This window comes from Aptenodytes patagonicus, chromosome 7 (genome assembly GCF_965638725.1).
Source record: "Aptenodytes patagonicus chromosome 7, bAptPat1.pri.cur, whole genome shotgun sequence".
NCBI lineage: Eukaryota > Metazoa > Chordata > Aves > Sphenisciformes > Spheniscidae > Aptenodytes > Aptenodytes patagonicus.
This window is the reverse complement of record NC_134955.1, coordinates 11921432-11937744: the sequence shown is the minus strand read 5'-3', so window position 1 is coordinate 11937744 and position 16313 is coordinate 11921432. Positions and strand designations below refer to the sequence as shown.

General features: G+C 38.2%; 1 protein-coding gene across 4 annotated transcripts in view; it reads right to left on the bottom strand.

The window, feature by feature from the left end:
- Positions 1-2544: 2544 nt before the first annotated feature.
- Positions 2545-16313, bottom strand: part of GALNT18 (polypeptide N-acetylgalactosaminyltransferase 18) — a 362119-nt gene continuing 348350 nt past the window's right edge. For 3 of the 4 annotated variants that reach the window (XM_076343980.1, XM_076343978.1, XM_076343979.1), the window contains one exon: positions 2545-3024. In XM_076343980.1, the coding sequence (XP_076200095.1) occupies positions 2878-3024 (147 nt within the window). In that variant the 3' untranslated portion in view covers positions 2545-2877. The remainder of the gene's footprint in view (positions 3025-16313) is intronic. The other variant, XM_076343982.1, reaches the window with a different exon arrangement.

The following is a 16313-nucleotide window of genomic DNA, read 5'->3' as shown; positions in this document are numbered from 1 at the left end:
TAGTGTGGTGATTATTTGTCTTTTACAGTGTGAGGCACTGCTGCTATATCTATGTAATTCCTGTGTATCCGAAAAGGAAAGTGGCAATGAGGCAATTCATGACTAAAAGTGAGCACATGTCTAGCAAAAGATGGCTATGTTCTTCAGTTATGCTTGTTCTGCTCTGTTTTTCTTTCTCTTCCAAGAGGCGAGGTGTGTAAAAGAAAATCTGTTCTGAGACCTTAGGGTCTCAGAAAGTGCACGATAATGGTGCTGCTTATATACATTCATAATTTCTACTATACCATTTTAGTAGGCTTAGCCACAGATTTAAACCCATTTCCCTGTTTCAATAAGTTACAACATAATAATGTTTACTCCATGATACAAAACAAAGGTAAAAGCCTATTATAATGCATGTATTTTACATGTAGCTGAATTGCTGTAGTATAAAGTAATGTTTCAAATCTGGATTTATGGTGGTTTTTTTTTTTTTTCTCCCCTCCAATGTTTATTTTGGTAATTCCACTGTATTTCCTAGAATTGCACTGGGATCAAATTTAAACCCAGACTTACCACTGAGGGATTCCTGGTAATGTTCTGTTTTAGAGAAGCTGAAGAAAACTCTTCCTCAGTGCAGGCCCCATGGGAATCAAGGGGAGCAGCAGCCTTAGAACTGGTGTGTAGTGGGGAGGTATGGCTGGATAGCACCAAACACGGCTTGGTGAGACTACATGGCTCACTTAAGGGTTTTGGGGTCCCGTCCCCCCCCCCCCCCCAACAGTGAACATGAGCACACTGCTGCAACGTAATCAGGAATAACTACAGTCTTCTTTGGGCAAATATTAGACATATAGTATTCATTTTGGTATGAAATGAAACAGTTCAGAGCCCAGCTCCTTCCTTTCACTGTTCTCAAGTCTTTGCCAGATTGTCCCTCTAGTGCTCATAACCTACCCCCCCCCCCACCGCTCCCTGAGAAAATGACTGCTCAGAGTGCAGTAGGCCTGTAAGAATCGGAGGAGACTGATTTGATCCATACTACTATTTTTTCCCCTTATGGCTGCATCTCCATGCACTGAAGTCTCGGTATCTTTGCTGAAAGGAAGCTTAGTTTATCTCATGCTACTCTGTATGAGTTCTGTGCTTTTTCTCTGTCTGAACGTGCAGTTTTGTCCTTGTTCATCTGGAATGCCTGTGAAAAATAAGTCCAGTTGGTCAGTGGTGGAACTTGGGAATGCTCAAAATGGCTCTGCATGCCGTGTACTGAGCCCCCTCCCACTGGGACACTGCACATGCTCCAGGGTGCAGGAGGATTGGCTCGCTTGTGTAGCAACCTCCTGTTTTCTCTACAGGGTGAAATTAATGCCGCGTTATCTTGTCCAGCTATGTCCAGCTGTGGTACCCTGACACTCAGGTTACTGATGTTCTTTCAGGGTTATAATTTTAATGGGAGTTTTCACTCAAACAGGCCTGAGGGACCTCTGAAGTCGGCCAAAGTGCAGGTGTTAAGCCCGTCTTTATTGGCTGTTACTGTTTTCCTGTTGTTGGCTCAGCATTTTCTTCTCTGAGAAGCAGGTGTATGGTAACTATATATAGCAGAAGGTTGAACACATATAATTAACGTGCCACATGACTTATTAAACAGTCATGAGGAACAATACTGCTAGCCGGTCCTGACTGTGAAGCCAGTCTGTAAAAGACAGTTTGGCATATAACCAGCTCCAAAATAGGTTATGACTGTTACTTAAGGTAACAAACAACAGAATAAAAAGAACAAATAGAGTAATAAAAGAGAGGGAATTTGCATACAAATAAAAGCAGCTGGAAATAGCGAGGCCATTAATCCTAGTGTTCTGGTTTATCTCATCAGACTGTTTCTTCCTTGCCTCATCCTAGTCTTAGCTGAGATTAAGTGATTAGGCGTTGCATTCACACCTCCTTAAAGATAGGGAGAAAGGCAGAGTGAATTCATACTTTTTGCTGCTGCTTTTGGATGTAGCCATTTTTATCCAAGTCTGTGGTAGCCAGGGAACAGTGCATTTAAAAAAAAAAAAAGGGCAAAAAGAAGTTGTAAGAACTACAAACAATTGGAAGGGAAGTGCAGTCATTGAAACAGAGCCCAAGCCATTGAGAAATTTCAGGTTTGGGTTTTTTTTCTATTTTTCTTCCAGTAGCTGCGCTTTTCTCTTGTAGCTTTTTTTTTTTCCCCCTTTAATTAATTCTCTTCCCTGCCTCACTTGGGCCCTGGGGTTCTCTCTGTGATTTTATTTAGTAGTACTGGTGAGGAAGAGTATGTGGGTGCATATTATAAACCTCCACACCCCCCACCCCCATATTTGCACACTAGTAGCTACAGTGATCTAGACAGGTCTCCCTAGAGGGAGAAAGGAGAAAAGTCCTCCCTCACTGTAGCTACTAGTGTGCAGGTAGGACTCTTTACCACAAGTCTAGAGAATACTGATTCTCAGCAGCTGCTTGCCAAGATCAGGCTTGGGTTAATGAAAACAATGAAACCACCACTTAACTTCCAAACTGATTTCCATGGAGACAGCTAGACAGTAATGGTGTTTGGACTTTTTTATTCAATAAAAGTTTGAGTTATAAATATTCTCCATTTGTTTCCTATTTACAGTTGTAAAATATTTTAGGATAGCCTACCCATCACCTGTCATTCAACATCTCTATAAATGCCATGAAAACATCATTGTGAAATAAAAACATCTTATTTTCAGCCCACAAACCGAATTTCCACACACTCACAAAATAAAATCAAAGGGACAAAAAAGAGGAGAGAAGGAACCAGGGGGGTGGGGCGCGAGAGGAATACAGTACAGCAGGCAACAATGCAATATTTGCTACACAGTAGCAAAAGAAATGGGTAAAAAATTTAGTCTGCTATGATGACAAGCTTTTCAAGACATTTGTTATGGACCAGCGTTGTCCAGTGCATTTCTGAAGGACGAGTTGAAATCCAAATTCATTTTCATTGTTTTCCTGCAATTCCAGGCAACGCTTGGATTTTCGGTTCTGGATTGGACCTCCCTTTAAAGATGGGAAAAAAAAGAAGTGTTTGGATTAAACATTGTGAACTTACTGCATTGCTACTGTGAAAAATGCTTCAGTTTCAGACAAGATAAGCACTAGGTTGGATTTGGAGTGAAGGTTCCCTTTGTCACAGGCTGGTTTAATCTCTGATGCAGTTTAGAATAGCCTCAATTGCCTGGTTACCGTTTCAGCAAATGGGGTTTCTAGAATCGAGCTGTGTTTCTGGACGTGCTTTTTAACTGTGAGCCAAGAGCTTTCCTGTTTGCTTTAGTTACCTAGCTTAGTGGCTCTGCTGCACCTCTGAAACACCAAAAAAAGGCAAAAGAGGACCAGTGGCTTGGCCAGGGGTGTCCTGTATATAGGATAAAATGCAAAAAAAAGTTTATTCTTTGAATTCTGAAATGAACTGTATTTTATAATCTCATGTTGCTAATCCTCAGTATTGACTCTCTGTTCAAGTCTCGGCTTAATACTGCCATATTAAAGCCTGTCTTCACTGTTGAGTTGCAGCAAATCTTAAATCACTGGGGCTATCACACAGTTAACTATGTAGACCTAAATTACAATTAAATCATCATGTAGGTGACTTCAATTACATTTCTTTCCTTTCTGGTTTCAATTGGTTCTTTCACCCTCTCTCCTGTCTAATAAAGATAATAGATAACTTGTACACATTAGTGTCTGGGAAGTTTCTTCCAAGATGTAGTGAATAGAGTAATTTGCACGTAAGTCTGAAAGTCTGTCTTTCTCTAGAGTATCTTGGACTTGTGTAGTAGAGAATTACTGGCTTAATCTGCAAATCCAAGAATGGAGTGTAAGTCAGTATAGCTTAGTACAGCTGAAGTATGGAAAGAGCTGCCACATTTAAATTACTTATACAACGGGAGAAAAAATAGTTGCTATTAAAAAAAAACCCCAAAACCAACAACCCAACCCCATACAAAAAAACCCACCTTATCAGTTTTGTTCAAGTCTGTGTTATACCTGGCATTAGAAAGTCATAACTGTGATAGATTTCTATTATAATCACAAGGACTTTGGCATAAATCCCCTAGAAATGCTGAGTTTGCTTATTCAGAGAAGGCTGTTCCTCAGGCAAGGGTAGCTTGTGCCATTCAGTACAGGTTCTGCTTCGTTCAGACAGGTGACTGGGGTCTCCCCTCCTCCTCTCCTACCAGTAATACTTAGTAAGTACTTCTTTCTCTGAGATGTGACTTCTAAAAACATATTTGGGACTGGCTAATGAAATGCAGAATTAGGTTTGAAAGCTCTAAGTTTTAAATATGGCTTTGGGTAAGAGGGAGACCATTTCTAGAGTAATCCACAAAATGCAAAACATGAGGCTCCCATAAATCCTCCTTGGTAGGCCTACGTGCAGTCTAGCTACAATTTTCACTGATTACTTTACTAGACAGACAGGCATACAGTAGGAATTTTAATATACCTCCATGATGAAATGCTAAGTGAACGTATTTTCCTACTGCTGTATAACTATTATTGACATTCATATTCATAATGGTAGTAGTTAAATTTGGGTGTCTGGTAGGAGCATAAACTCTAAGCTATCTATAAGCAATAAAACTGCTTGACATACAAGAAATTTGAAGAAACTAGGATGGGAAATTAGTCAAAGCTTTATTATATGCTATTTGTTCCCTTATCCTAAACTTACCACCCCCAAGTTACTTTGGCCTTCTAAAGCTCACTGTGGTGAGATTGATGAATTCAATGAGCTTTGAATTAAGTCCTTCAGATATAAAACTCTAAGGTAATGGATATTTTCTCATTGCCAAAAGAAACAATTGTGTCATTTTGGGTTTTTCTTTTAGCAAAACAGACGGTTTCTATTCTTAATGAAAACTGTTGATTATGGTTTTTCTCTGCATAGATTCAGTGTCACATGGCACCCAGGGTCAGCTCAGTGTGTTTGAATTGGGAATTACAGTTTATTACAAGTGTCTCTGCCTAAGCCCCAGATTGAGATCAACTTCCCTGTGCTTCCAACTGAGGCTGGAGGTGCTTGTGTTGCTGTCATTTAAGTTAACTAGTTCTGTATCTTTCATTTATCAGTTAGTCCTTGTCTCAGCTCAGATCTTGCACTAAGGAAGAAGGAGAAGGAAGTTGTCCTGCTTTCTGTCTTGTCAGAAGACTAACCAGTTATGGGAGACTCCGGTTAGCTCCATTACTTGCCTGATTTTTGGACCTGGGATATGACTCTGGGTATGGTACTTTTGGACCTCTCCTGTCATTTCTAACTTATTAGCATAAGTGAAGGAAGATAATTAATTCTCTCCTTTTTATGTAAAGCATGACAGCTAAAACACGTGTTTCCCTGGTGCAACTCTTCTTGCCCAAACTCTGTGCTCTCCATCTTGAGAACAGCTTTTATGCTTATGAAGAGGAATGAGCTAGGATGCTCAAGTCTAGCTGGCTTCAGCAGCTGGGCTGGGGCAAACACCTAGTTTGTTGGTTGCACTTTGTGAATCCCATTCTTTGGTGCCTATTTTTTCTCCCCAAGGACTGTGTATGGGGCCTAGTCACCTAACTTAGAGCTCTGTTAGGTAGAGGGAGCCACAGCACTAAGGCTTAAATACTGCCATGCTGAGTTGGAATTTCTTTCTGCCTAACTCCCATTTGTTTCAGTGGTCAAGGGTTTCCTTCACGTGAATGGGCCCAAATGCCTTCTATTCCCATTGAGGATTTCGGGGTAGAGGAAGGAGGATGTTCACAGTGGAGACAATGTTTTTCCTCTATTCTAAATCATGTAGAGCACACATAGGTGTGTATTATTTTGTATTTCACATGTGTATTCATGTGAAATACTTTAATACAGGCAGCTACATAAACAAAGTGTAAACCACTCCTAAGGAAAAACAAAACAAGCAAGCAACCAAAAAACCACACAAAAGCCCACCCCCACTCCTTCTCTTTTCCTTAGGTGTCCTCATGTGAAATCCGGCCTCTATTTAACAGAAACAAGTGACTCGGGAGATAAAAAGCCGAGGAAGCTCTTTTTGATGTGCTGCAAAGCACTCTGTAGTGGCTACTGAAAATCACCCTGCTGAGTACATTGGAGCTGCTGCATGGAACATAAGAGACACCAAAGTTAACTAGTGGCTAATATGTGTGAACTGAGTGTTGTAGAGCGCAGATATGCTTTTAGCAGGATGATTTCCCCCCCCTTCCTGCCCCCCCAAAAGAGAAACGTAAAGGCTCAAGTCCTGTTAGAAACGGAACAACTCAGCTCCTAAGAGATGTGAGGTGGGTGCAGAACCATGGCTTAATCCCTCAGAGAGGATGCAGTCTACACAGCTTTGGTTCCTTTCAGTAAGCATATAAATGAAAGAATTGCTCTGAAGTGTACAGGGAGAAGGGTTTCCATAGTGCTTACTTAAAATTTCCTGTTGTTAGCCTACTTAATTGTGTTCATTTTTTTTCCCCTTCATATGCCAAATGCGAGCCTGTGACAGTGGTATTGGTCTATTATCTCTAGGGTGATGACAATGCACCCACCCACTATATGTTGCAAGGCCTGAACTAGCGAGCTGTTTAATGTTTAAAGCACATGAACTGAATAAATCCACTGAAAGAAGCGAGCAAGCAGGACTGATGCGCTGAAATCTAACACTACGTTTTGCTACTGTGACTCGCTTGACCTCCAAATTACAGTGTTCCTGAATGGTTTCTGCAGTCTGTTGTCACCATGAGCATTTTGGAAGCCTAAAGCCAAATGCAGACAAAGGTGTCCTTTTAGTTAATTCTTTTTTTATAACCATTTAGTAAAACTTCTATAAAACTCTGACAGTCATGTTTACCGCTCACTCAGCAAAATTGTTTATTGTAATACTACACTTCAGGCTAAGTGAAAGGCAAGTTGCCTATCTGGTTCCCTTTCCACATCCTAGGTAAGACCTCTACTTTCCAATTTAAAGGCAAAAAAATTGATAGCCTAGGCTAGCATCTTTAATGATGATACATAAAATATAATTACACAGGCTGAAACAAGTTAAAGAGGAATTCTGCCCAGATGAACAGAATTAGGATTAAGATCATTGATGATGAGAGGCAGCTCAATGGCAGCAGACGTCTCAAGAGGATAAATAAATATCCAGGTCAGTTATTTTATAAAAATAGACTGAACGTGACAGCACTAAGAAGTTTGACTGAAAACTTGATGGGTTTTGCAATGCAAATTGAAGCAATTCCCGAGAGGCACAAATGCTCTCAACTCCTGCTGGTAGCCTTAGACACGTATCAAACCGATTGAGTGCTTCATAAGCATACTTTTAATATAAACACTAGCTCAAGTCACGCATCCTGTTATGACCAATAGCTATTGAAATACGACATAACACACATACATAATGGAAAGCAATACTTTTGACTTCCTTTAGAATTACTGTACTTTCTGCGTATCCGCCATATGTAAGAGGTTTCCTTTCAAGTATTTCACTAAAGTAGAATTTATCCAATAATATGGCATCTAAGAATACCATTCGATGTGCCTGCAAACCATTGCTGTACAAGGATAGTCCAACATGCTTGGTAGGCAGTCCCATGCGAGTCTGTCGTACGTAAAAAAACAACCTGCTTTTAGAAAGAGCAGCATGTTGCAAGTATATACTTACATATTCTAGGTTAGAGCTGGAGTGCTAATAAGCTGTGCAAAGTAATTAGACAGTCTTTGCTGAACTGTTCTATGGGTTTTGTTTTGGTTTATTGGGGGATGGTGGATGCACAGTTCCCAACCCCCCCTTCCCATATTTGTTCTGCAGGGCAGTAAAGTGGGATGGGTCCTCTCTGGAATATCGGTCCTTGCAGAACCAGGCTTAGTTGAAAGCTGTCATAAAGTTTCTCTAATGCCTAGAATGCCTCCTATCCAGAGGGCTACAAATGGGACAGAGCATTGGTACGGTTTTCTTTGCAAATACCAGAGATGTTAAATACAAATTTTTGGTAAAGAAATATGTACAGTGTACACACACCATGTAACCTGGAATGCCTGCCCCTCCATACCATTGCTGCTGCAGAACTGGGTTTATATACCATGTTACGCTCCTCAGATAAACTCCCTTCCAAACAAAGCATGTTCTGACTTCATGACAAAAGATGCATTAAGAAGTTTCTGTAAACATATACCTAGCCAAAAAGTTCTGAATGGCTCATGGGTTTTCTTGCCAAAAATCTCACCTTATGGTTACTTATCTTTTGTGCTGAATGACAGGCCTTTTAATCAGATGACACTTTACTGGTCACAGTGTAAAATCTTTTTTATTTCTGGCTGTATTTAATAGAAATTTACTATTATATTTACTCTGTAATTTTCCTCAGTAAGAATTCTCTTTAGCAAGAACTAAGTAATTTTCTGTTCTTTGTTACTCTGAAGTCAGATTACCAAGGTTGTGTTTTGATATATGAACAAAAAAAGCACTTGGCAGGAAATGAACAGAGATGCTACTTCAGATAGTTTAGGTATTTTAAAGGAAGGATTTGAATGTGGATATGCGGCATCATTAAAGCTGAATAAATAATTCACAACATCTAATTGATTTGGTCAATTTAGTAATTGTTTGTGGCACATCTGCTAGATGTGATCCATGACAGTCCAGTCGTTTAGGTAGGTGTGATGGGTTTTGTGAGCTGCAAGTTGTTGTACTGGGTTTCCAAATTTCCCAGAAAAAGCAATGTAGAAGGGGAAAACGGGGAAGGGAGGTTGTTGCTTTGGACTGAACCAGGGCTTCATAAGCTAGTAAAAGCTCTTGGGCATGAAACTTAAGACAGGGTTTGATCACGTATAAAAGTGAGGGATATTGAACAAATGCTGGAGGTTGTCGGCATTACTGAAAATCAGACCGATAGCTCTTTTTAACAAGTTACTATAAAGCATACACTTTTGTTACAGTTTAAACCGACTTTTTGCTCATCACATTAAAGCTCATGTTATTCTACCTATAAGAGAAAAAAAGTGCTCTTACCAGCTTGCCTAACCATGGCTATTTCAGAAAAAGCTCTTACAAGGTTAGTAAGTGTATCCAATCTCGTATCACATATGCTATATAGATTGTTGCATTCACTAGTCTGTAATTTTCTATTTGTACCTCAATCAGTGACCTCAGATATTTACATGTTCACTCTGCCTTTGACACAGAAACTCTAATCTTCACTATTGCTTTGATACATTTGAATCAAAGAATAAAGCTGAGGTATATATAACATAGATACTCCACTCCAAACAGAATGCATGATCTTCTCATTAAATGAATGATCCCAGAATTATTCATTATCTCATTAAATGAATTACCCCAGATTACTGGGGTAAATTTTCAGTGACTGTTAGTACACTAAATTTAGTCCTAAAAAAATTACTCGATTTTTTTACACGTCATTTTGTCTTCTATGTGGTCACTTCTGTAAAAGTTTTCTCACTTTTACTCTCCCGATTCTCTCCCCCATCCCACCAGGGCGTGAGTGGGGAGAGTGAGCGAGTGGCTGTGTGGTGCTCAGTTGCTGGCTGAGGTTAAACCACAACAATAACATACTCTTTGTTGTTCAAATAATTAAAAAATTAATTTTAACTATTTAAATTGACATATTCCTCAGTTAAGTATATTGTAGCTGTTGCTCTTCTTCAAAGGCACTTGGTTCCTAATATATTTGACGCAACTACTGTGAAAATAAGGTGCATTCAACTGCTATTATGTGTATGAAATATTATATACAGCAGTGTTATATATTAAAAAGGTGTTGTCTGTCAGCTATTTAGATCACTATTTAAATTTAGATAGGCAAATGAGAATCTTTACCAGACACTTTTTAAATGTGAATTTATTTTTTCCATTACACAACTAATTCCTGTGTACAACAAAAACTTAGGTGGAGTTATAATAGGGATCAGCCAAACCATTTCTTAAGGGAAAAAAAAAAATATTTTTTTTTCCTCCTCCTCGCTTCTCCTCCTGCACTCAGGTTCTGTTGTCAGGTAGCCATCCCAGCACTGGTCTTATGTCTGCTCGCTGGTACCCAATGAGTAAATACTATGAAACATCCTTTGACAATGGAATTAGACGCATCATTCAACAGTTACAACAATTTAATGTCTACGTCACACTTTGTCTCATTCAACTCATTCCACTTCTGAGACTTCTGAGTGTTCAGATTTTACATAATTGTAAATGCTAATTTTTTAATACTGCAGCTGTGACAAATTGAATGATGCAGCCTTATCTGTATGTCCAAACTAGGTTTTAGTAACTAGTGGATTGTGCAGTCGTTTTCTGTTTTGATTAACCTAGATTGGCTACATGAATGTAGAGCAGTCTAGGGTCCAAGCACAGCCCTCTAAAGGTGTAATAGTTGAATCTTCCAGATATGTAAATACACAATACTGCTAATGAAAGTATTTAAATAAAAGCAATTAAACCTGGCAAAAGTAAATGCAGTTTCATACAGATAACGTAAGTGGAACAGAAAACAAATTACAGAGAAACAGCATAAAAATCAGAAATGGAATGTATGGATTTATACCTATCAGTGATATTTTCCACATATATATAAAATTTTATCACAGATTTATAACAGATTACAAAGGCCCATTGTTAATAGCAAGATTAAGAAAATAATACCTTGCAAAGAAATAAATTCAAGTCTTCACTGAAATACAAAGAAACTCTTCAGGATACGATAGCTGAAAAAGCATTTTACTACAGAAGATGGTGAATTAAGAAAATTGAAGCAGGCTTTGGAGTAGAATACATTAGCCAGACTAGAAAGATCATTAGGGATTTTTCAGAAAGTAAACACGAATCATTACTGAATCATTACTGTATCAGCAGTGGCCAGGAAGTCTTTCTGACGTATTATTAGAAAAACATCTGCAGAAACAAATATTCTAGGTATACAATATGATTTTTTAAAAATTAATTATTGAACACTGTTTTTGGGGGGGCGGGGGGGAGTGGGAAGTAGTTTAAAAAGGGAATCTTTTATCCATACATAGCCCTGATAGTTATGGCTCAATGCAGAATTTACAGTTGAACATATTGTTTGGTTTTGTTTTGGCAACAAATCCAGATGATGATGTATTATGTTGATCTTCTGATAGCTAGGATTACCTAATAAGTCCTTTGTAGAAAAGGAAAAAACTAGCTTTATGCTATGCAGTTGATAATGACGTGCATGGCTTTTCTGACTACAGCTGCTGTCCTGAGTAACAAGTTAACAGGACAATTCATTTAGAAATAAATTGAATGCCTTTTTGAGAACTGACAGTCATAAAACAGTAAGCTCCAGAAATGCATGTTGGTGAGAGATGATTCACAGGTTGACATTTTCTGAATTTTTTTTCTCACTATTAAAGGAGATGCTGTTTGTAGGTGTCTCCCCTGCATCCTCCTTTTGCCATATACTGCCTACTGTCCTACTTGGTAGCATTCGGAAAAACATAAATGCAGACCCCACTATAGTGAGTAGTTGCTGGCTTCTTAGTGCTCTAACTTCAATACTCCAAAGTTCTGAATTAGAACTTAAGATGTGTTTCTACACTATATAAGTTAACAACAACAAATGCTACATTTTATTACCTCCTTTTACTAGCAGGCGTGTTAGCTATAGGTAAATCCTGTGTCTCTAAACATCTCTGGAGTCTTGAGTGAGACCTGGCCTATAGAAAAGAATCCAAAGTTAATGCTCTGCACCGATGTTTTCTGCGGGGTAATTTTGCTCTAACTAAAAAACAGAAAACGGAAAATTTTTTCTTATACAATCTTTCTTTTCATGGATTGTGCCATACAGTAGCTGCCTGTGTAGAGAAACAATATTATGATATAACTAGGAAAAAGATGGGAGTGCTGGATAAGTTGGCTCTATTTGCATGTTTTACAAATACATTTTGTGAAAAGCTTAGAAAAGTTACCTTTTTCTCTTTCATTCTGAGATTACATATAAATGACTTCTGCAAAAAAGTCAGGCTTGATTTATCTGCCTCGATCTAGGCTTGCTTCAAGATGTCTAAAGTAGAAGACAGAGAAAGGCAACAAAGATGCTTTAAAGTGTGATGGAATATGCTTTAAAGCGTGATGGAATATTCAGATAATGGGGAATTGCAAAATATACTAAAATGAAATAAAAATAGGACTTTGCTTAGGATGTAAATGAAAATTAGTGGGATCTGACTTCAGTGATCAAAAGTATGAATACCCACGAATACCAGTGTGAAATTGGTAAATGAACTGTCTAAGGAAAAAGGATTGTTAGAGTTAGAAATCTGGAACAACTACTGTGATTTATGTGGGTATAGGAAACCTGTTGAATTCATTGTCGCAGGCATCAGTGTTCAGTGACTGACTAGATGTTTTTAGTGGCTGGGTTAATTTTAAGAGTGCTGATAAAACAACTTTTTATAGGCATGCTGAGATGATCACTCAGACAAATCAAATCTCGGTCTTTATGAAGAGAGCACATTAGGGGTCAAGAAGGGAATCCTCCTCCTGGTGTTACAGTGAACTGCTGGCTCAGAATAGAGCTCATTTCTGTGAAACAGCAAGCACTGACCATTGCCTGAGGCAGTCTTCTAGATGAGGTAATTAATCCAGTTAATTAATTTTCTGATCTGTGATGTGGCAAATTGTGTATTCCTAGGTTTTGCCTTTTTGTTTGGTTTTGAAGCAGTCATCACTTCTGTATATCTTGCTTTCTAAGGCTCGTTCTGCATTGCTTGTCTGTGTAAAACTCTTGTTAACATGTCTTCCCTCCCCACTTCTGAGTCTGCGCAAGATGCAATACTAGTTTGCTAATGAAAATCCATTCGCAGCATGCACCTGAAGATCATGCCTAAGAGCACCTTACTGCCTTATTCTTTCTCTTGTTCTCCTTACAGATTAAAATATTCCTCTAACATAGCACACCTAGAAAACTAATGTAAAGAAGAAAAGTTCAAGTTATTATTTACCAATCTTAGCATGGGAGATACCTAGTTATTCATCTTCAGCCAGACAAATAAGAAACTCCTTTCAGCACAGTTAGAAAACCCAAGATTTTTATATTTTCTCTAGGAAAGATGAGATGTTTTCCCTAGACATCTTAACAGATTCCCAAAGATTTACGGGTTTTAGATGAGAGAAAATACGCATTCCTATTTCGTTGTGAGACATAACTCTTACTAAAATGAAACTCCTTTGGAAAACAAAAATACTGAATGACAATTTTATTTCTTTTGTGTGTCTGTGTGTGTGGTGTATTCAATTAGTCTAGATTTTCTAATCTGAGTGCTCAGTATGAAGGCTTCCTAACTCATTTTAACCCAGAAACTGATCTGCTTGCATTGTCATTATATGCTTATGATTAAACCAATCTCTAGAGACTAAGAAATAAATTAAGTGCCAACTGAAGAAAAATAAGAAATGAATTTGCACTAGTATATCAATTGATCTGCATATTCTAACATGGGAGTTTAGGTTGGGCTCTTTGGGACTTTGGTCACAGTATCTAGTTATTGAAAATGGCTTCTTCCATAGTAACCACACAAATCTGTTCGCTGATTATAATTGGTATTGGGAAAGGAATGTCCTTGCAGCTGCAGCACAAACCTTGCACAGTTTACTCAGACAATAATGGAAATAATCTATTTTTTGTCTGTTATACTGGGTATCGTCACTGACAGGTTCAGGATACCAGACTTGATGGCCTGATCATCTCACTAAATAACAAACCCTCTTTTCTTGTCTCATATATCATTATTGCATCCTGATTTAATTGCCTTCCAAGTGAAAACTTTTCTCAAGTATTTGCATCTTGGGTTGTAGGGTGTTACTTGGTAGCCAAACCTTGCTTACATACATATTGTTCTTGCCTCCATTGGAATTAAAGATGCAACTTCTACTGACTTGATCAGGACAGAGTTTTGTTTTCGTCTGGGAAGCTAGAAATAATAAAAGATGTATGCTAAATGTAAAAATACTTCCATCCATCTTGCAGCTGAGGAATGCAGAACCCAAGAAGGGATTGGTCCAGTAATGCAAAGGAGGGACTAAGAACAGAGCTCAGATCTCCTGATACCCAGCCACTTCATTTGGTAAGTGTTGGTTATCAGTCAAGTTGTAGAAAACATTCAGGATTTGGCCATTCTTTTGCATGTCTGTCATTATAATGCCATGAAGTACCTTGTCAGCAGCAGCTGTCATCTGCGATTTTTGGATGGAGCCTATCTGGACATCTGAAATTAGGAACAATCAGGTGGAACTAGAACAAATAATTTCTTTGTAAATAAATGTGGTGTTTAAAATTGTATGCTAAAATATGCAAATAGGGTATCTGTTTTGAAGGAAAAATATGGGTATGTGTTAACTTCCTTCTAAATTAATTCAGCACAAGTGTCTTTGGAGCTTAAATGTAGTCCTCAGGAGAGTAAATACTGCATAATGTGATATGCTGGAAAAGACTGGAAATGCACCCACTGAAAGCTCATTTTACTGCTGTACTCACACACAAACTTTCTAGCTGGTAAGTTTTACACCTAATTTGCAAAGATTAAAACTTGCTACTAGAAAATTAGTCCAAATAGAAGACGAAACTTATACAAGGAAATTTTGGTTACCACTAACTACAGCAATAACTGCAAGCAAGTTTAACACCAGTTGTTACAAATATTACTACATAATATTGTGTTTTATTTAATATTTTTTCTGCATGTTTTGCATATACATTTTCATATTTAAGTTGAAGTCAAGTATTCAAAATGGAGAAAGACTGAATGCTTCCAGATTTTTGTACTTCTAAACAATTCCATTCTGCATAAATGGTACTAAAGAGTTTGTAGCCTTATAGTAAGACGTAGTTAAAGGAGTATAAAAAACCAAATACTCTAATACACCTGTTTTTAAAAAGTGTTTAATATGACAAGAATATTGGTTAAGTTGCACATGAATTAGGGACAAATTTACTAGAGCAAAAAGAAAATTAAAACATTAACTATCACTTTCTCATGTCTAAGCAGAACAATGGTTCAGGTTCCTTGTCCTCCAGCTGTAACACCTTGTGCAGTTATCCTGTTAGTTAAAATATTAAGTACAGGCAAGCTAGGGTAATACTTGATCAAAGACGGGCAAAGAGTAGCTAAGTATAGGAAAAAGTGCTGCTGATATACTGGACCCATAACCAACACTGCACTGGGGCGCCTGGGGCTTGTGGAAGTGCTCTTTTGTGGCTGAGGTTTAAAACTGAACACTTGGCAACACTGGTTATTTAAAACTTGGATAGCCTCACTAAAAATATGAGGCTTAACCTAGTCTGTTGGCTCAATTAATTGAATAATTAGGTTCTGTTTTTCTTTATAGTTCTCCTGCAGGATGAAAATCTGTATTTCTTTTAACAGGATCACAATCGCTTGCTGTTCTGAGCTGCCAGGCAGATAGCAGCACTGCGTAATTATATAGCTGTATAGCAGTACAGCATGTCTTACACTGCAAATACATATTGAGTGTATTTACATTCTTTGGGGTTAGAAGGACAGCATAAATTCAAATTCTTGATAAATTAATGATGCCGTGGCTCTCATAATGGAAGAATCTTAAGAAGTTCATGGGGACAATTGTTCCCTTAGACACACAGCTCTACAGAAATTAATCCCTCTTGTACACTGATGTCCTTGGCTAATGTATGGGTTGAAAACCGGGGAGTGGACAGTAGAAGGAAACTGCCTGCTGTTTAATGGTGTTAGCCTCCCCTTCTGCACTGTGTATGCTCAGCGAGGGGACATACGAAATTGGTACAGAGATTCTGTGCTTGCTTCACAGGCCTCCAGTTTAATCCTGCCACATAGTCTGCACCCTGCATTCCCTCACTTGTTTGGGATGTGGTTGTGGGTAATGGTTCTAGCTAGCAGTAGTATTGCACATCCTTTCATTTCATAAAATAAAGGCAGGTAAGAATAATTCAGAATGACTGTCTGGCAAAGGCCAAAATCTGTAGGAGGAACAAGATGTAAATGCTTTCAGTAATTTTAAGGTCTAGTCTTTCTTTATATAGCTACACAGAGTATCTATTTAATCTATCTATTATCTAATACCTATTTAAATGAGATCTGAATCATCATGTTTATCTGTGGAATACTGTAACACCTGAGTAATTCATTTGCTCTTGTCTGTCTTTCCTTTTCCTTCCAAAGCAATTCCTATTATGATATTTGGGAAATTATACATATGGTAACTACAGTTGTCAGCAACAAATTTTATTTACAGCTTTTCAGGATAGCATAAACTACCCCTTCTTGAACACTTCTGAACTGCAAGATT